The sequence below is a fragment of the Phocoena sinus genome, chromosome 4, assembly GCF_008692025.1.
Source record: "Phocoena sinus isolate mPhoSin1 chromosome 4, mPhoSin1.pri, whole genome shotgun sequence".
Taxonomy (NCBI): Eukaryota; Metazoa; Chordata; class Mammalia; order Artiodactyla; family Phocoenidae; genus Phocoena; species Phocoena sinus.
In genome coordinates, this window is record NC_045766.1 from 76972251 (window position 1) to 76992763 (window position 20513).

Genomic DNA, 20513 nt, shown 5'->3' on the forward strand with positions numbered 1-20513 from the left:
TGTGTGTGTGTGTGTTTTAATGAGTGGAAGAATTTTAGCCTGGAGAAATCCTGCATCTTCTAACCTAAGCTTCAGAATCTTCTCTCTAAGGGTAGCCCAAAAGACTGGGCCAGTGTCAAGGCTAACAGCGTGCTTCCTCAAGAGCGGCATAGGTTCATAGCCTCTTGGACCTTGTAGCACTCAGATGAAACAAGAGCCCTCTGTCTGGGTCTTTCCTAACAGTATGAAAATGGCCCAGTTGGAGGTTTCCTGGCAAGCAGGGGACACTGGATGATCTGCCTTACCCATCTGTGTATAATACCTGATAAAAGAAACTGTCAGGCTTACCTATATTGCAAGGTGGCGAGAAAAGCAGTGTCTTCGTTGGCTCAAGTTGCAAGACACAGAAGATGCTCACGTTTGTTTCAGGAGGGATGGAAAAAGACATGCTGATAGAAATGTTGTACAGTTCTGTGATATTATTTTGAGATTTCTTCATGACAGTGTCATACTCAGTAGTAGAATTCTTAGTTTTTAGCAATATATACATCCTCTGAGGTTCTGGGTAACCTTGTGTAGATGAGCAGGTCAAATTTATGATGTTAGAATTTTCTGTTTGATTAGGAATTAGATTTATTTCTGGTTGACTGAAGTTAGCTGAAAGCAGAATAGAGATACAAACAAACAAAAAAAGAAATCCATTTAAATTTAGATGTATCTAGAAGGGAACAACAAATAACTAGGTATCCTGGGAACTCACTGGGGGCACACCTGGCAGGCCTCAGGGTGTCTAAATTGTGGGCCTCAGCCCACGGTGAGAGCCACATAATGAGCCCACATTTATTTTTCAGGAATGGAGTTGGGGCCACCATGCTTACTTCCCGCTGACCCCAATCAAGGAGGTGCTCTCTGAGCAACAGGAGGGCTAGCTCCTTCTGCCAGCCAAATCTCTTGCTCTTCTTCTGTAGTCAGTAGGTACTGTGCAGGTTCTACATACTAATTTATAATTTAGTATATTGTTTCTAAAACTTCAGTGATTCGCATGATATTGTTACAAGTTTTGCTATATCCACCTACTCCTTAAGCGCTCTGCTTGTACGTGATGTGGCCGGTGGAAGGTAGATTGCCATGGTGTTACCTACTTTAAACCTTATTAACGATAATTAATCTGGACCTAGTAATCCCACACCTGGGTATCTACTCTAGAGAAATGAAAACTTAACGTTTATACAAAAAATTTGTACATGATTTTTTACAGCAAATCTATTCATAATAGCCCCAAACTGAAAACAACCCAATGTCTTTCCATGGGTTGAGTGGATAAAACAAAATGCTACTTAGTAATAAGAAGGAACAGATTTTTGATATGTGCAACAACTTGGATGACTCTCAAAGGCATTACGTTAAATAAAAGAAGCTGGTGGTAAAAGGTTACATACTGTATGACTTCATTTATGTGATATTCACACAAAGATAAGACCATAAGTTGCAAAACAGGGGTTATGGGTATAGAGAGGGTATGACTATAAGGGCATAGCATGGGGAAATTTTTTTAGGGTGCTGAAAATGATTTGTATCCTGTTTATATTGCTGGTTATATAAACCTATACATAAGTTCATATTAATAGAACTGTACACCAAAATAAAAATAATTTTACTGTATTTTAATTTTAAAAAGTCTGTAGTGACATTTAGGTTTTTCAAGACCTGGAAAAACAAGGGAGCTGTTTTGTCAGCTTTTGGGTTGTGTGCCTTGGGTTATTTCCCTCCTGTCTACTGGGCTTATGGTTGGGCTGCAAACAAGTCATAAGCAACCTCTAGGAGGCTGAAGGGAAATCCCAAATCAGCCAGCTGTCACCCTTGGTAGGAGCTCCAGGCAAAGGTTTAGTGGGTGAGAACTCTTGGACTGAAGGAGAAAATGAATGTAAAAGAGATTTGAGACCTATATGGTTCATATAAACTTAAGGGCCAAATCACCCATGGTTTTCACTTAGCCACATTACCTTGGTTTAGTTAGCTCTATCTGGTCCCCAAAGCAGATTCTTACAGATCATTCAGAAGTAAACTATAAAAAGTACGAAGGACTTTTAGTTCCCTCCTCCCAAGCCCCGCACTCCCTTCAAACGGGCTTCCCAGAATTGGCTGTCCTCTGCCTCTCTCGAGGCAGCCCTCTCCCCCACCTATTGCAGTCTCATCTGAGAAGTCCCCGGATCTGAACGTGCCATTGGCTACATACCCAGCACTGACAGGTCAGAGCTCATCTGGTGGATGGGAACCAGTCCTTGGGGTCCTTTATGATGGATGAAACATTGATACGAGCCCTTGTCCTTGATCTGAACGTTGTGGAGTCGCAGTGTCCAACTGTCCTGGTCAAAGCTCGTGCGGCCTATATACTTGGGATGGACATTGTGAGGCTTCTCTTGGCCTCTGTACAGCTCATAGAGAACCAACTTATTCTGGTCCTGCCAAAATATCACCAGCTCATCCAGGCTTCGGTTTTGAGAGTTTGGAAAGTGGCATGGCAGGTCTCCAGTCTCATTGAAAAATGCCTGACTTTCCAAGGAAGCAGCACCTAAAAGAAGGAAAGGTGGAAAGTGGGGAAAGAGACACAAAAGGGAAGAAAGAAAGAAAGAAGAAAAAAAAAAAAAAACAGAAACTCCATTTCTCTTTATACAATACCCAGATGCTATCTTATCAGTAATGATCTTGAAGAAGTAGATATTAAACTCTGGAACTGTGCATACACATTGGCATGTGCAGAAAGGAAGGGGCTTTTGTCCTGACTCTACTGATAACTAACTGGGTGGCCTTGTGCAAACTGCAACTCCTATGAGGTTCAGTTTCCTTATCTGTTTAATGAAGGGGTGGACTAAATGTTCTAAGGTTCTTTCCAGTACTATGGTTCTGTGAATTTAAATCCCAGAATAGCGAAAATCAGAAAGTTAGACAACTCATTCACCCATTGGTTACTTCCCTATAATCTGAATATTGATTCTCTTCACTGTAGCTGTTACAGGCTCCATTACTTCTTCACCATGACCAAAAGCTCCCTTCTCCCCTCCCTGTCCCCTTATTCCTTGGCCTGCTGTGGTGAAAAGAGTTCCGATATCCCTCCTTTCATTATGCCTCGGTAGCTGGGGATCACAGTGACTAATATCTTTGAAATTCAAATAGTTCCCTTTATAGACTTTCCCTCATGACTGCTGCTCCCATGGCCAGCTCTCCCAAGGGTAAAAACAGTTTGGAAATGACACAAATGGTCAACCAAGGCCTCTATTCTGTGACCTCTCTAAGCTCTTTCGGAGATCAGAAAGAGAACTGGGCAGATTTGATGGTTGTTTTGGGATTGTGGTGGTCGAAGACCATTTAAGGTACATGAATGAAATGCTGGAAATGAATCATAAATGGGAAGGTGAGGATGTACTTTTGGAGTACTGGGGAATCCCCAGGTATCACAGACTTGCTCTGCCCAGGACGCATTGCTTTTGGAAATGTTTTCAACCCCTGGAGAATGTGCTGGGAGAGTTCAGAGAAATGCTTTCATCCCTAAGGGCATATTGGGGTTTGTGGAGGGATTTGGGTCTCCTCGCTCCTTAAATGTGATTGCTTATAGGGTTTCTGTAGGACCTATTCTGGATCACAGAATTACTTGAGACCCGGCCAAGAAATTAAGTAGTGGTGAGTGAGAAGTGCAGGGTTAGGGGAGAAATGCTGTTTCTTAGTTAATATGAAGTTAGACGCCACCTTGGGGAGGGAGTTAGGATGGGTTCTAAGTAAAGCTTCATCATTCCAGACTTCAGTAAAGGGATGTTGACATTAAGGAGGAAAGGAGAAGCAGGTTGGTGAGGGAGAAGAGAGGAGTTATCTGAGGCGTTCTTTGAGGGGTGGCAGGAGAAATTAAATTGATCTGATCAATAGGGTTCTCTTCTGAGAGGGAGTAGAAGAGAAATAACAGTGACATGCACTTGGTGAAATTGAACTGTGTGCAGAGTGGCCCAGTGAGAACCATAATCAAGGGGGTGGGTGCCTGGGGTGGTCTTGAACTCTATGGGAAGGGACTCTAGGCATCAGTGAGAGTCAGCACAAGTTTGAATCACTGCCTATTGCATTACACTCACTAGAAGCCTGTGAAGCTCTTGAAAGCAGAAAGTACAGTCTGTACAAGATGCATTCCCATATTGGAGGGAGGCGGGAAAATCTACCTGGGTACCTGGAACAGTGAAAGGGGGACCTAAAGAAGTCTTACTGTGTTCAGTAACTACTTATCAGGCACTCCTGGGGTGCTGCTACTCCTCTGGCAAACTCTGAATGATAATGTATGGGTGTCACCTACTGTAAAAGCTTCTAGCAACTATCTCTGGGGAAGCTCACGCTGGTTTTATCACTAACTTGCCATATGATATAGAGCAGATGACCTGGTGGGGAAACCAAACACATAGTTGAAAATTCTGCCAGTTAACAGTCACCATTATGTTTTTATTCAGCAGTGCCTCTGGCCTGGAAATGACTTTGCCTTTGGCTTCTTCTGTCTTCCTGACTTAGGGTTGTTTCTCTACAGAGCCTCACAGAGCCTCTTCTCCTGGACACCCACTCTCTCCACTCACAGAGGGGTCCAAGACCCAGGCTCCCTCTCCCAAAGATTATATGGAATTTTTCTTCCACCCATGTAACTGCTCCCCTCTCACCTGCCAACCGAAAGTGTGGTCTGTGCTCTAAAGGCATCGGCATCCCCAAGGGGATGCAGAATCCCTGGCCCCACTCCAGACCTTCTGAGTCAGAATCTGCATTTTTAACAGACCTCCAGTTTGAGAAGCTGCAATAGAGTATTTCTATCTCTGCCTCCAGAGTGGAACAGAGAGATGAAGGAACAAGAAAAATTTGTTTCCATCCATCCTTCCCCAAACCCTCTCTCTTCACCCTGGGGTGGAAATCACTCTGAAGTCCATTCTGAGTGGAACTGAAAGTATTTCACAACTTACTCCATAGTTCCTCGCCAACCACTGGCTTCCATGACATCACTTAGAGCTATGTATGCTAATTGCCTCTCTGATGATATGGGAAAATTTAGCTCAAAGTCTGTTTTTTCTAAGTGGCTTCAGGCCTCCCCTGTTATGACCCTAAACCTTAGGCCACCCAGCTACGGGACTTGCTGGGCTCCCCTGGAGGGTAAGCATTGAGATTCTCTCTCTTTCCTAGCACTTGAGTCATAGAAATGGTCTGGGTCTAGTTAAAACTGGTTGCTATGATGATGTTAGGAGCTAGGCACTCAAGAATCCATCTAGACACCTCTCTAATCAGCTGAAGACCTTTCTTTCAAAGGATACTTGAGGACATCATCAGCAAGAAACTGTTTGGCTGTCAGACAAAAACTACAGTCTTCTAACTTTGTGAGTTCTCTGACCCCACCTGGGACTTCAGTCTTCACCAGCTACTACCCCGCATGCATGTCTTGTGTATTCTAGGGTCATATCTTCCTCATATTACTATGCTTATCTGTACTCATGAATTTCCCTTCTTTTACTAAACTTCCTCCAGAGCTTTACTAGGCCCTATGGAAGCCTCATTCCATTGTAATAAACTCCTCTATGTCTTCAACCTCTTCATCAAATGTTTCCCCCAGGGTTGTGCTTTCACTGAAATCTGGCCCAACCCAAAGAACGTCACATGCCTCCAGCCGCTGCTTGTTTTATCACACATCAAAGGGACCTTGAGCAGTGCTCTTCCCCTTTTGAGGTGTTCTCCTCCCTCACTGCTGTTAGCTACTAATCATTTGTCGCTACTTCCTTGCTCACTGAAGATTTTTGGCATTAGATGCAAGGTCTTTCTTTCCAATCAGTTATTCCTATCAAATTGGGTGGCTTTGGCATGGATGAGTTTACCAACACCCTTGCCTCAAAGTTCTTTGATCTTTCCCACTTCAAAGATCTTCATCTACAGGCTATTTCAGCAGCCCCTTCCCCCTTAACATAATCTTAAACCTTATCACCAAGAATACCTCTGCCCCTAGAATCTTAAACCTCAATGTACCAATCTCTGTCCACAAGATATTTTCCACCGAGATTTGCTCTTGATTCTACCTACATCTGTTCTTCAACTTTATTAAGACCTCAGCTCTGTCCAGTCTAGACCCTATAATGCAGTGCTTTCCAAAAGCACTCTCTTAATAGGTAGCTAGTATGACTGAGAAACTGAATTTTCATCTTATTTAATTTTAACTAATTTAAATTTAAATAGCCACATGTGGCCGGTGGCGGTCATATTGTTTGCACAGTGATAGAATATTTTTTCAATCATTCTCTTGCAAGCAACTTCAATAAACTTGCCCCTTTGTGCAGATTTCATCCCAAGAGCAATCTACTTTTGATCTACATATCTGTTCCTTATGACTGAATGTTTGAGCACTCCTGGAGGAAATTATGCAGTTGATCAGGCTGGTGACATTACAAATTGGTAGTCTCTAGTTCCACTTAACTTGGCCTCTGAGCTGCTTGCCCTGCTCACCACCCTCTCCCTTCCTCACAGCACTTACTTCAGCAGTACCCTCTGCTACTGATTTTAGTTTCTCTTTCTCCTATTTTTTTTTAACATCTTTATTGGAGTATAATTGCTTTACAATGGTGTATTAGTTTCTGCTGTATAACAAAGTGAATCAGCTATACATATACATCCATCCCCATATCTCTTCCCTCTTGTGTCTTCCTCCCATCCTCCCTATCCCACCCTCTAGGTTGTCACAAAGCACAGAGCTGATCTCCCAGTTCTGAGCTGATCTCCCTGTTCTATGCTGATCTCCCAGTGCTATGTGGCTGCTTCCCACTAGCTATCTGTTTTACATTTGGTAGTGTATATATGTCCATGCCACTCTCTCACTTTGTCCCAGTTTACCCTTCCCCCTCCCCGTGTCCTCAAGTCCATTCTCTAGTAGGTCTGTGTCTTTATTCCCATCCTGCCCCTAGGTTCTTCATGACCTTTTTTTTTTGGATTCCATATATATGTGTTAGCATACGGTATTTGTGTTTCTCTTTCTGACTTACTTCACTCTGTATGACAGACTCTAGTCAACTCTCTGAAAGAGTAAGTGGAGATTGCTGCCTCCACCCCCAGCCTCTGTCCCCACCTCTCTGCTGAAACTTCCCTGGCAGATGTTGTCAGTGGCTTCCCCCCACTGCCAAACGCAGAACTCTTTTCAGACCTCATCACCTCTGACTACGCTGTTTAACGCCACACTGTTGGCTATCTCTCCTTCTGAAACTCTGTTCTTTTCCAACCTCTGACATCCTGGTCAGTTTTCTCTCATCACTCCTTAAATGGTGACTAGGGCAGGGATGGTTCTCCAGGAGTTTTCATGGCTGATATGGTATTTCTGTTATGATTAGCTTTGCTTTGATCTCATGCTCACCATGGATCCCACTATAGATATAAATATAATGTATATACAATTATGTATATTTATATATTATAGATATATAATGTCTGTATATTTTATAAAATATAGAACTATACTATATGTTATATGAAATATGATCTATTAAAATATATGAAGCATCATATAATGTAAAATGTAAAACACATCATTACATGTCAAAAAATTCAGCTCCTGGTAAGTCCAAGCCATCAGATTACACTACCCACTGCTCCCAGTATCCATCTCCTCCTAGGCACCTGGCTTCTCCATCACTTCCCTTGCCTAGGCAATTTCAGCCTCTTGCACACAGTGCCTAGCCTCTCACTTTCTTGTCCTCTTTTCCTCCAGTATCTTGTCGCCCACTCTACCCCAGCCATTTCTTCCCTGGACCAGACCCCAGACCCTATTGTTACCACTGCACCCCATAAAAACTCTCAATATCAAGCATCTCACCTTGTGACCACCACCTCTTATCTTTTCATTTCATTCTTTCTTCTACCACCACTCCATCAATTCTCCCACCTCACTGGGATATATTATGAATTGGAATATTTCTCACTGTATCTGCAGATACTACCCTAGGCCAAGACTCCATTACCTCTTGATTAGATAGTTGCAATTGCCTCCTAACTGATCTCCCTACTTCCACCCTTGCCCACAAATCTAATTCCTTAAGCCCAATTGATCCTTTAAAATATGTCTCAGATGGTATAACCCTCCTGTTCAAAAGTCTCTGATGACTTCCTACCACTCTGAAAATTATATCCAAATCCTTTCCCATCACGCTGAGAACTATACCCCCAATCCTTCCCATGACCTACAAAGTCTTATGTAATCTGGCCCCCGGAACCTTTCAGACCTCTTCCCTTCACTTACTCTGCCCCAGCCATACTGGCTTCCTTGCCATTCCTCCAAAATGCCAGGCACATTCTATCTCAAGGCCTCCCCCCTTCACTCTTGTTGCACAGCCAAGAAGGCATTGCAGTCTCTGAAGGGAGTTGCAGTCAAGGACTCGGCCCCGTCACTGCCCAGTCACGCTCTTTCACATATTTATATTTGTAGCCCAGGCACTTTCGTTCCTCAGTTTCTTTATTGGGGCCTTGGGCAGAGGTCTTCTTCAGATGCTTCTGCTCAGGCTGCCTTATGGTAGGAGGGAAGGAGGACCTTGGAGACACTTTCCCCATGGAGAATTACTTTTCCCCAGCTGACTCAGTATTTCTACTCTTAGCCCTTTCCCCTCCTCCTTCCCTTCCACCTCTCCCCAGGGTCCATAAAACTGCTGGAGCCTTTTGTCTGGGGCTCCCTCAACAGTGAGAAGAACCCCCATGTCTGTGCTGATCCACCCGATCCTTGACTGGTGTGCTGCACAGAGGGAGAAAGAAATAAAAGTGTGGAAGAACAAGTTAAGAGTCAAGGGGAGTTAGTCTGAGAAGCTCTAGTATTTTCTAGAAGAAGAGAATGCGAGGAATGGTAGAGAAACAATATTTAAAGAGATAAAGATTGTGACTATTCAAAATGGAAAAAGACACAAGTCCTCAGATCGAAAGTGTGTTCTAAGTACCGAGTAAGATAAATGAGAATAAATCCACACCTAGATATGTTGTGGTGAAGCTGATAAACAAAAAGCATAAAATATTTTTTCAAATTTACAAAGAAGAAGAATTGAATTGAATCTTTTCATTCTTTAAAAAAATGAAGAAAGAATACCTATAAAACAATGACAGTTACAATGAAAGCTCCATAGCAACCATAAACCAAAGAAGACAATGGGGCAATAACTTCTGAATGAGTAAAATACACACACATTCAAATAAAGCAAATTACAGCATTTCAACCCACTGGACTAATACAATTTCAAAAATTATAAAAATGAAAAGAATTTAGAAACATGAGAAAGTGTGTATGAAACAATATTGAATAGAACATATTCAGGGATTTGCCTATATATTGTGGTCACAACTATATATAACTAATTTTACTCTCTTGTCTGTTACACTGTAGTAAGGACCAGAGGAGTGATTTTTATGTATTTTTTTATTTTCTATATTTTTAAAGTTTTTTTTTCTGATGTAGACCATTTTTAAAGTCTTTATTGAATTTGTTACAATATTGCTTTTGTTTTATGTTTTGGTTTTTTTGGCTGCGAGGCATGTGGGATCTTAGCTCCCCGACCAGGGATCGAACCCACACCCCCTGCATTGGAAGGCAAAGTCCCAACCACTGGACCACCAGGGAAGTCCCAGAGGAGTGATTTTTAAGTAGTGGAGGGAGCTGACTACTTTTTAATGGAGACATCTATAGGGAGAATGAATGAAAGAAAGAGTGAAAATGAAACCAAGAATGGGTAAATACTCTTAGAGACTGTTGAAAGAATTTTCATAATTTTGAGGTCCTGGAACTTGGCCCTGTGACTGGCAATGGCTATAAAGGAAGGGCTACAAGTGTGTTTGTTTCTGTAAATTTTAACAGTACCGAGGGGGCCAAAATCCCGAGTTGCATACTCTGGAAATGGTATTAAGATCTCTCACAGAGTAAAAACAAGCCACAGTCTCTCAAACTCTTGCTGCTTCCCAAAGTAGTCTGTTTGCTATTGGAGCCTCTCTGTTCCCTACAAATTTCACTCTTGCTCCCAATCAGCCCTCTACTTATCCGATTCAGTGACCATCTTCCACTAAATTAACTTGTCTGACAGCCCATTCTCTCTGGAACCTACTAAATACTCTACTAAAATGATCCACTACTTCAGAAGTAAGATACTCCCTACTGGGGAGCAAACATCTATTTCAAAGGCCTCTGAGACAGTACCTTAACATAAAGGGGTGACTCCAATAGGAGAACTACTAGGCTCCATGACAGTTCTTTGGGAATTTGGGAATTACGTCTGAAATATCTATCTATTCACCTCTGTGATTATAGTGACAACTATCAACAGAAACAGGAAGTGGGAGTCAAAGTAATCATATAAACATAATCCTCACGCAGCCACCCTTGTAGGAACCTGCAGAAACCTGGGAGGAAACAGTAGACCCTTACACAAGATACGAAATGAGGGTTAGAGCCAATTTTATGTAAATCTTAAAGTGAATGAAGACCCCCAACTATACTCCTGGCACATTAATTGAACCAGAGGTATTGTTCAAGAGAAATGAGAAGCCTTAGGACCCAGTAAACCCCCAGACAATAAGAGCAACCATAAAAAGTCAAACTAGGAAGAAACTTCCTCCTGATACATGAGCTACTGATTTTCCAAACACCACTCTGACTCCAGCTTTAAGTACTACTGGAGGTGCTGGGTAGCAGCCAACAGAGCTGGACAGTTAGAGGTGCCTTTGCAAGTGGCACTTCAACATTCCTTTGGCTTTATGAATACAAAGCACAAATTATAACCTAATTATAACCAAATTATAACCTAAAAGGCCATGGCTGCCCTCTCGCCCTTTTAGGTTTTAAACTCTCGTCCAATTTTCGCCTCATGGGCAATGTCTGATTTCCATGACTAGGGGAGGACACAAAACATATGGAGGAAAAAGGAGACACAGAATTATTTCACTGTACTGTTTTATCTCTGCTGTCAAATGAATTATTCAGCCCTGCATTTTTGCTGTGGATTATCTGGGTCAATTGCATCTCCTTTCTCCCTTTGGATTCCTGCCTATGGGCAGGTCACTGCTTGCCAGCCCAGCAAGCAGAGATGTGCCCTGAGAAGAAAGATAAAATTCAAATAGATTCTTTTCCATTCTTTAAAAAAGAATGAAATCTGTTTTATTATTTTTAATCGTGTGTTAAGTATTGGTAATGTTATCTTCCAATCAGGTGTTACCATTTTCCTATCCCACTTAAAATTTCTACTGCCAAAAATATAACTACTATTCTCTCACCACCATAAAGCTTAAATGACTTCCATTTGGGGGAGTTATTTTTAAAGTTTCAATATTGATAACTCTCTTTTTAGAATTTAGGAAGTATCCAAGTATCTGGTACATCTTTCTTTCTTCTCTCCCAAGTCATAAAAGCTGGGCTGGTCACTGTATGAGAAGGGCCAGGGCCCGAGCTGTAGGGACAGCTAAGGTGTCAGCTGCTGGGAAGGTGGAGGATGTACCTGGTGGGGAACTCGTGAACTTGGCTAAGGCACAAGCCACATTATCTATCAAAGTTGTTTGAGTCCCCAAGGGACAAATCCTAGTATTATGGAGAGTTCCCTAGCAAGAGTTAGGAGGAACAGCATAATGTCAAGGTGAAGTGAAGAGAGGCTGAATCTATACTGCTAGGTGTGAATCCAAGCTCTGCCACTTATTAGCAATGTTGTCTTAGGCAAATTACTGAACCTCTCTGGGCTTTAGTTTGCACAGCTGTAAAATGGGGAATCATATAACAAGACCTAAAGCAGAGAGTTATGGTGACGTTTGAGTTCATATTTATAAAATGCTTAGAACAGTACCTGGCACAAAGTAAGCACTACATCTCTGTATTTGTCAAATAAATAAGAAGTGGGATAGGAAGGGGTTCTTGCTGGATAATGTCCTGCAAATCTTTGTTTTATCCCCTTTCTCTCTTGCTCTTGCTCACACATCACTTCTACCTCCCCAAGAGCTAGAGTAACAGGTCATATTGGTGCTGGGAGGTGGAAGCTGCTGTTATGACCTAAGTCAGTAAAGAGATCAGTTAGCCCACCTATAGCACAGACCCAACGAGCTCCAAGGTGCTAAACAGAAAACACATCACAAAAGGCCTGTCCCAGCCAGCATCAATCTGAGGGAGCATCTCTCCCTTGTAGCCTGACTCCTTTTACCCACAGCAGGGACAAGGACAGTGGCCAAGGGCCTGGTGTGTGGCTGTCAGAAGGAGGTAAGCTCGTGGCCGGGCCAGTTAGTCAGGGGCAGCCTGTGTGCCGTTGTAGCCAAACAGCAGGCTGGGCTCCCCCTCCCTGTCTGCCCCACACCAGGACCGGATGCCTTCCCTCTCGGTGCTAAGGGTGGGGAAAACAAGCAGCAGGAAGGGGATGGGCCAGGAGAAACTAAAGGCACCCAGTCGCAGGATGGGCGGCAGGAACCTTGGCCAACCCGTTTACAGATGAAACTGAAACTCAAAGAGAGCAGTAAACAGGGAAGGTCTGAGTTTTGTGAGGCCTGACACTTCTAAAATTTCTTTTGAGGGGGAAGAGCTCTTTCAGAAAAAGAATACAGAACACAAAACAAAATGCCCATGGCCACTACAGTGCCACTCAACATGGGGAGAATGTGATAGAAAAGTCGAAAAGTCGCAGTGGAAAGAGACAGTGGTCTTAACTTATTGTGGTTAAAATATCTTATTAATGAAAATTTTACTAAGGCTTAAGACACAGGACCACACTGTTAGGGCTCCTCCTGGGGTCTCGGAGGGGCTTGGAAAGAGCTGTGCAAGTGAGGAGCCCTGAAGCTTAGTCTCTTAGCTTGATGGTAAATCAGCTGATACAATTAGCTGAGGCTCACTGAAGCAGGTGGTAGCAGAGCTGGGTTTCTTGATCCTCCCAGTAATCAGTGCCGACTATGATCTATGGGCACGGGCTGGTGGGGGAGGGCAGTGGATTGGGGGGGAGAGGGAAGGTAGGGAACGAGAAAAACAATGATCGCTAGTGGAAGGAGATTTTTAGAAGCCTGTCAGCCATTTCCTAAAAGTGTGAGAATGCAGAAGTGGGAACAGAGGAGCAGAAGAGTTAAGCTTCAGGCGTGTCAGAGTAGGGACCCTCCCCCAGCTCCCTGGGCACCAATGGACAGGCCAGTCTACCCTCCTCTGTGCATCCAGGACCACGGGTGTGAGACGACAGAAGGTGTAGGGCTCCATCTCAGGCTGGGCCTGCCATCAGCTGAGATACTTGTTCTCGATTGTGATACTTCCTTCTTCTCCATGAAAGTCTTTTGCATGTGGTATTGTGAACGCTGAATAGAAATGAGTAAAACCCATCAAATCTCAAACCCCAGCTTGTAGGTCAGGTTCATCGGGAGACAGTGGGAGGATTCTAGGACTTTATAAAGCCCAGAGGGTGCTTACCAGACAGCAGGAGGGCCATCACAACGAGAGTGTTTCTCAGTCCCATGGTGCTAAAGTTAAAAAAGAGAAGATAAAACTTGATTAGAAAATGAAACCAAAAACCAAAATATAACAAGTGGAGTTTGAAATTCACTTAAGCCCATGGGTGTGGCAGAGATCAAACAGTGTGTACACCAAAGCCATTTGTTTTTCCTCCTAACCCCACAGACACGCCCTATTTCCCAGTCCCCCCCACCCCATGTTAGGTGGGCCATGGGACTGGTTTTTGGCCAATGGAATTGTGGGCAGAAGTGACAGGTGTTACTTCCAGATACAGCAGCACTAAAGCCTCTCTCTTGCCTCCTTCCCTTGCCTTCTTGGATGCAGAGGATCCAGAGGAGGAGTCCAAGGGCCTAGAAGATGGAAGGCCTCACTATGAAAGAAGCTGGTTTGCTGGACAAATTAATAAAACAGCTCTCAACACCCCACAGTGATCTATATTGGGCTGTGACATGAGCAAAATATAAAACTTTACTGTGTTAAGCTAATGAAATTTTGGGAGTTGTTTACTGCAGTAGCTAGCATTACTTATCTTGACCAATAAATGGGTATGGCGCGGCAAATAGAAAGTATTTATGTTCAGAAATCAATTTTTCTTTGGCTTCCCTGTGGTTTTCAAACTTAATTGTGCACAAAAATCATCTGGAGGGCATGTCAAAGCAGTTTCCTGGGCCTTGTCCACAGAGATTCTGATTTAGTAGATTGAGTGAAACCCATGACTAACAAACTCACAGGTGATAGCGCTGCTGCTGGTCGAAGGACCCCACTTTGAGAACCACTGCACTAGAGTGTTCACTTAATCTATATGATGGAGCCAAGGAAAACGACAGGCATTGCTCTATAAACTCCATCCTCTCTTTTTAACTCTCCTGCCCTCTGTCTTTCTTCATTCACCCACTTACCCCAACTTAGACCAAAAGGGCTGTAGAGTGGCTTACAGGGAAGCACAGAATAGGAAAGATGACCAACATTACAAACAGGGGAAAAGCAAACCAAATGCAGGAATATAAAATGGAGCCGAATACAAGGCAAATGCTAAATGCTTACCATAGAACTCTGCCCACTTTGCATGGTGTGGGTCACAAGTTTGGCTTGTAGCTTTTTTAACAGCCAAAGAGAAAAGGTAAACCTAATTGGTGAATTAATTTACAGATCTGTCCATGAGATAAAAATAAACCAATGCTCAGGGGAAAGTGTGCAACTATTCCTGATGCAATAGCAGAAATTTCTTTCTTAGGGGTGATTTGTCTAGAAGCCATCCCTGATGACTTTGGGCTAGGCCAGACACCCTTCCCTTCTTTTCCCATAGCACCCAGCACACAGCTTTGGGCCCAAAGTGTCTGTTTCTTCCCTTCTGGACTATAACCTTTCATTTTTAATTAAAAAAATTTTAGTAGATCATACCTGCACATGGTACTAAATTTAAAATGTAAAGGTGATAAATAGTGGAAAGCAACTCACTCCGAACCCTGCCCCCTAGCAGTCTGATTTTCCCCCATAGAAATAACTGGAGTGACCACTGATACCTGTTAGCAGTTTCTTGCCTCTACTTGAAGTTATTTTAGGCAAAACAAAATGAAAACTTATACCCATATTTTTTTTCATTTTATTATAAAACACAACTGTTAGCATACTATAATGCAGTTTTGCACACTAACCACTCCCCTGGAGATTGTTCTGTATCCGCATGTACTGAGTATCCTTATTCTAACAGTTGCATATTATTCTGGTGTATTCTATTGGATGGCAATAATTTACTTTACCAGCCCCTATCAATAGACGTTTAGGTTTTTCCAATCTTCTGCTGCAATGAAAAACCTTGATCATATGCCAAATCACATACGTGAGAGTAAGCTATCTTCCTATAAGCAGAATGCCTTGACCAAAAGGTCAAAAGGTAATTGCAATTTTAATCTTCACAGATACTGAAAAAATTGTTCTCCCCTAAAAGTTTATGTTTATGCTCCCAGCAGCAAAACATGAGTGTGCTTAGTTTCATATAGTTTTTGCCAACAAAAGCTAATTTGCGATCTTTATCAATAGGGAAGGTTAAAATGACATCTCAGTGTAATTTTAAAAAAATTTTTGTTGTCATGAAATACACATAAAATTTACCATCTTACTCATTTTTTGAGTGTACAGTGGTATTAAACACATTCACATTATTGTGTAACTATCACCACCACCCGTCTCCAGAACTTCTTTCATCTTGCCAAAATTAAACTCTGTACCCGTTAAGCACTAACTCCATACTCTCCCCCACCCCTTTGTCCCTGGCAACCACCATTCTACCTTCTGTCTCTATGAATCTGACTACTCTAGGGACCTCATGTAAGTAGAATCAGACAATATTTGTCTTTTTGTATCTGGCTTATTTCACTTAGCGTAATGTATTCAAGGTTCAACCATGTTGTAGCATATGTCAGAATTTCCTTCCTTTTTAAGGCTGAATAATATTCCATTGTATGTATATGCCACATTTTGTTTATCCATTCAACTGTTGATGGACATCTGAGCTGCTTCCTCCTTTTGGCTGTTGTGAATAATGCTATGATCATGGATGTGCGACTATCTCTTTGAGACCTTGCTTTCATTTCTTTCAGGTATATACTCGAAAGGGGAATTACTGGATCATATGGTAATTCTATTTTTAATTTTGGGGGGAACTGCCATATTGTTTCTCATAGCGGCTGCACCATTTTACATTCTCACTAACCATGTACGAGAGTTGAAATTCTCCACATCCTTGCCAACACTTGTTATTTTCTGTATTTTTTTCTTTAGTACCCATGCTAATGGGTGTGAGGTGGTTCTCACTGTAATTTTATTTTATTTATTTATTTTTTGCGGTACGCGGGCCTCTCACTGTTGTGGCCTCTCCCGTTGCGGAGCACAGGCTCCGGACGCGCAGGCTCAGGGGCCATGGCTCACGGGCCCAGCCGCTCCGCGGCATGTGGGATCTTCCCAGACCAGGGCACGAACCCGTGTCCCCTGCATTGGCAGGCGGACTCTCAACCACTGCGCCACCAGGGAAGCCCAATGAATCACGTTTAGTTCAAACAATTACATGAAATTGGTATGGCCCTGGGAAATCCTGGACAGATGGTCCGTGTAATTTGTGCAGTGGGGAGGAGCACTGGATATGAGAAGGAAGTCAACATCGTTTCTGACTTCTCTGTTTGGAAACTCTTTCTTCCCGAGAGAGAAGCTGCCTCTCCTTTATTTCCTCTCATTGATACTGGTGTTGTTCTCTCAAACTATGCAGAATAAGCCTACCACACTTCTATCTCAGCCCTTCATGGATTTGGGGGATAGAGATCATGTTTGTTCTCAAAATCCTGGCCCAACAGTGACATTCCTAGTAAACTTCACTAACATTAATTTGGAGACTGCCCACCATCCTGGCCAACACTTTAGACACTTAGTTTATGAGGCCCTTTTAAAATATAGGGCTAAAACACATGAGATTGACATGATTCTCTCTTATACAGTATAAATGCCCCATGTAAAAAATTTCTCTCACCTCTAGCCATGGAGTGTGCATGAGGGTGGAGGCTTGACTTAGGAAGCCAGTTTTCTTCAATGTCATCGGCTCTGAAGAAGAGCAGAAATGTCACTGCTTCCTGTGCAATGAACTCTTAACCCCAACTATGAGTCACTGCTTTTTCCAGAGGGCCTGAGAAGTAGACACTCTAGGCTTTGGAGGGAGAGAGCAAAAAGGGGAATGGGAGAGGAAAGAACCTAAGAATTTACAGGGAGGATTCTCTGAGAGGAGATTTCTGTCAGCTATGAGCAGAGTAAAGTCTGTACGTTTGTGAACTGGTCAGAAACCTAGAATGAGTAGCTTCCATTTAGCTGGAGGTTCACTTCAGAAACCAAAGAAAAGTACCCATCAGACACTACTTTCCCTTGCTTTACATACCTGGCCATCATAGAATGTGAGTGAGAGTCAGCTGAATGACTAAGTATATTATTATGCCCCACAACAAGGTGAGATTATTTCTCCCCGTGTTACAGATGAAGAAATGGAGTTTCAGAGAGGTTAAAGAATGTTCCGAGTCACCTGGAGGTTGAGATTGAGAGGTTGAGATCCAAGGTTGGGATTTAAACCTGCACAGCCTCCTTGCATTCTTTTTAATAAATTCTTTTGAGGTAACATTGGTTAATAACATTATATAAGGTTCATGTATGCAACATTATATTTCCACTTCTGTATACACTACAGCTTGCTCACCACCAAAAATTTAGTCTCCATCCGTCACTCACTGTGTTCTTTTTAACACTGGTGTGGTTCCTTTAAAAGTTCCAGCTGGTTTCAGATGTGTTGTAGGACCCAGTGAAAGGATCCCAGTTCTACCCTCTCAGGACAACAGGGGAGCAGCACATCCCTGGGGCCAAGTGTGATGGTGGCTCCTGGAATCGGAGTGTGACACTCAGGGGGACAGGCTGGGCTGCGGGCAGGAGGGAGCCATAAGTGTTCCTGTGTATCAGGAAAAGTTCTGTCCTGAGCTGCCATTCAGTCCACAAATATTGCTTGAGCACCCACTATGTGCCAGGCGGAGAATGCTCCTCTCCATTCCAGCCCTAGACAGGTAATCAGTTTCCTGGCCTGGGCTGACCTCCAGACACATGTTACTGTGTTTCAGCTAAGCTTCACCTAGAAGAGCTCGGGGAACTACAGGTATTGGGGCAGAAAAAGGAGAGGATTAAGAAGAGCTCTTTTTCATCTCAGGTCTGCAGGAGGATGTGGGATCTAGTTCAGGCCAAGTGCAATATGCAGAGGTGTGGTGTAGTGGTGGCCAGCCATGGGGTGGGACAGGGGAGCACAGACCTGATGACTCAGGAAGTGAGAGAAGGATTCCAAGGCAGAAGTTGGGGAGCACCAAAAAAGTTCCCTATTTCTCAACTTTGTCTAGACTATTAGTGGTGATCAGGGCACCAGGAAAAATGATGATAGGTTTGCTGGTGTCTAAGGAAGGTGTTCATTGAGACCGTCTCCTGCCAACATGTAGTGAATTTGCTCGGCGTCAGGCTTGTTCTAGAGGTTATGGGGGAGTGTAAAGATCTGCAGGCCTTGGTCCCTGACCCAGCATTAAAAAGAGAAACAGAATGTCCACAAATAGCTACCATTCAAGCTCCAGGCCAGTGTGGAAGGTGGACTCATTTATCTCCTCCCGGCACATACGAGAGTCCTTGCTCCGAGCGAAGCGGGAGACCCCACAACCTCCGTGGAGGGAGGACTAGATGGGCCTCAGCCCAGTGCTCAGGCCCTGGCCCTTTGCCTTCTGCCAGCTCAAACTGTGACTGGACAAGCCAGGTGTGCTGGATGGGCACAGCCAGCCAGGTGAGAAGAGAGTGAAGGCCAGGAGGAGGACAAGTTTGCCCGGGGCTTTGGCTGGCCTCGGGGTGACGTGCTGCATGAATCACTTCTCAGGGCACCAGCAGCTCTACCTTTAGAGCAGCTGTGATAACCTCTGAGACCCTGGGAGGAAGAGGGTAGGCTTACTTCCTTTTTTACGAAGTTGCTGAACTGCAAAATAAGAAGGTTGCTGGGACTTGACTGTATCTGAATTTTAACTTCTGACAGGGTGTCTCATGCTATGCTTGAGAGCAAAGGGGAAATATGGGATATATACTCGCACAGTTACTTGGCTGAAAAGCTGTGCCCTAATGTCATTCATTCATTTAACAAATAGGAAGCCAAGCCTTGTGCTAGGTGCTGGGAATAGAATGATGAGCAAAACCAGAAAGGACTCCTCTTCATGTGGTTGCTTACAGTTTAGCAGAGGAGCAGGATAATGACGATACAAATACATGTAAAATTACAATGATGACAAGTGCTACAGAAGAGAGGTTCATGGTACTCTGAGGGCCCATAATAGGTCTAGTCTAAACTTTGAAGAATGTTGTGATAGATTAAAGATGGACACATAGTCTTTGCTAATCTTCTCTCTTGAGTCTGGGCTGGGCTTAGAGGCTTGTTTGACCAATAGAGTGCACTAGAAGGGATGTTTAGGATTTCTGAGGCTAGGTCAAAAGAAGCCTTGCAGCTTCTGTCTTTCTTGGAATACTCGTGTAAGATGTCCCACTACTGAGACCACCATGCTGGAGAGGCCATGTGTAGGTGTTTGGGTCAATAGACCCAGCTGAACCCAGCCTTCCAGCCATCTCTGCCAAGCCACCAGACATGTGAATAAAACCTTAAATCATCTAGATCAGAGGTCAGCAAACTGCAGCGTGAAGACCAAATCAGGCTATCACCTATTTTTACAAATAAAGTTTTGTTGGACTACAGCCGCACCCATTTATTTAATTATTATCTATGACCGCTTTTGTACTACAGTGGTAGAAATGAGTAGCTGTGACACAGACCATATGGCCTGCAAAGCTGAAAATATTTTCTATCTGGCCTTTTATAGAAAAAAAAAAAATACTGACCCTTGCTGTAGATCAGCACTGTCTAACAGAAATATAATGCAAGCCACATACGTAATTTGAAAATATCTAGTAGCCGCATTAAAAAATTCAAAAAGAAATAGGTGAAATTAATAATATATTTTGTTTAATCCAATATACCTAATATTATAATCTCAACATGTGATCAATATAAAAATTATTAATGGATTTTTGTTTTTTGTTTTTTTTTTTTTTTTTGCGGTACGCGGGCCTCTCACTGTTGTGGTTTCTCCCGTTGTGGAGTACAGGCTCCGGACGCGCAGGCTCAGCGGCCATGGCTCACGGGCCCAGCCACTCCGCAGCCTGTGGGATCTTCCTGGACCAGGGCACGAACCCGTGTCCCCTGCATCGGCAGGCAGACTCTCAACCACTGCGCCACCAGGGAAGCCCTATTAATGGATATTTTACATTCTTTTTTCTGTACTAAATCTTCAAAATCTTGTGGGTATTTTATACCTACAACAAATCTCAATTAAGATGAGCTACCTTTCAAGTGGTCAGTAGCTGCATGTGGCTAGTGGCTACTGAATTGGGCAGTGTACTTCCAGACTAGCCCATTCATCAGTTTAATACCACCAAGTGACCTCAACTGATGCCATGAGGACCA

General features: G+C 43.3%; 1 protein-coding gene across 6 annotated transcripts in view; it reads right to left on the reverse strand.

The window, feature by feature from the left end:
- Nucleotides 1-20513, reverse strand: part of CD86 (CD86 molecule) — a 72508-nt gene that overhangs the window by 25650 nt on the left and 26345 nt on the right. For 5 of the 6 annotated variants that reach the window (XM_032631343.1, XM_032631341.1, XM_032631345.1 and 2 more), the window contains exons 2-4: nucleotides 13412-13461; nucleotides 2216-2551; nucleotides 328-636 (exon numbers count right to left, since the gene is read on the reverse strand). In XM_032631343.1, coding sequence (XP_032487234.1) covers nucleotides 328-636; nucleotides 2216-2551; nucleotides 13412-13461 — 695 coding nt within the window. Of the gene's footprint in view, nucleotides 1-327; nucleotides 637-2215; nucleotides 2552-13411; nucleotides 13462-16973; nucleotides 17045-20513 lie in introns of all 6 variants that reach the window. The other variant, XM_032631342.1, reaches the window with a different exon arrangement.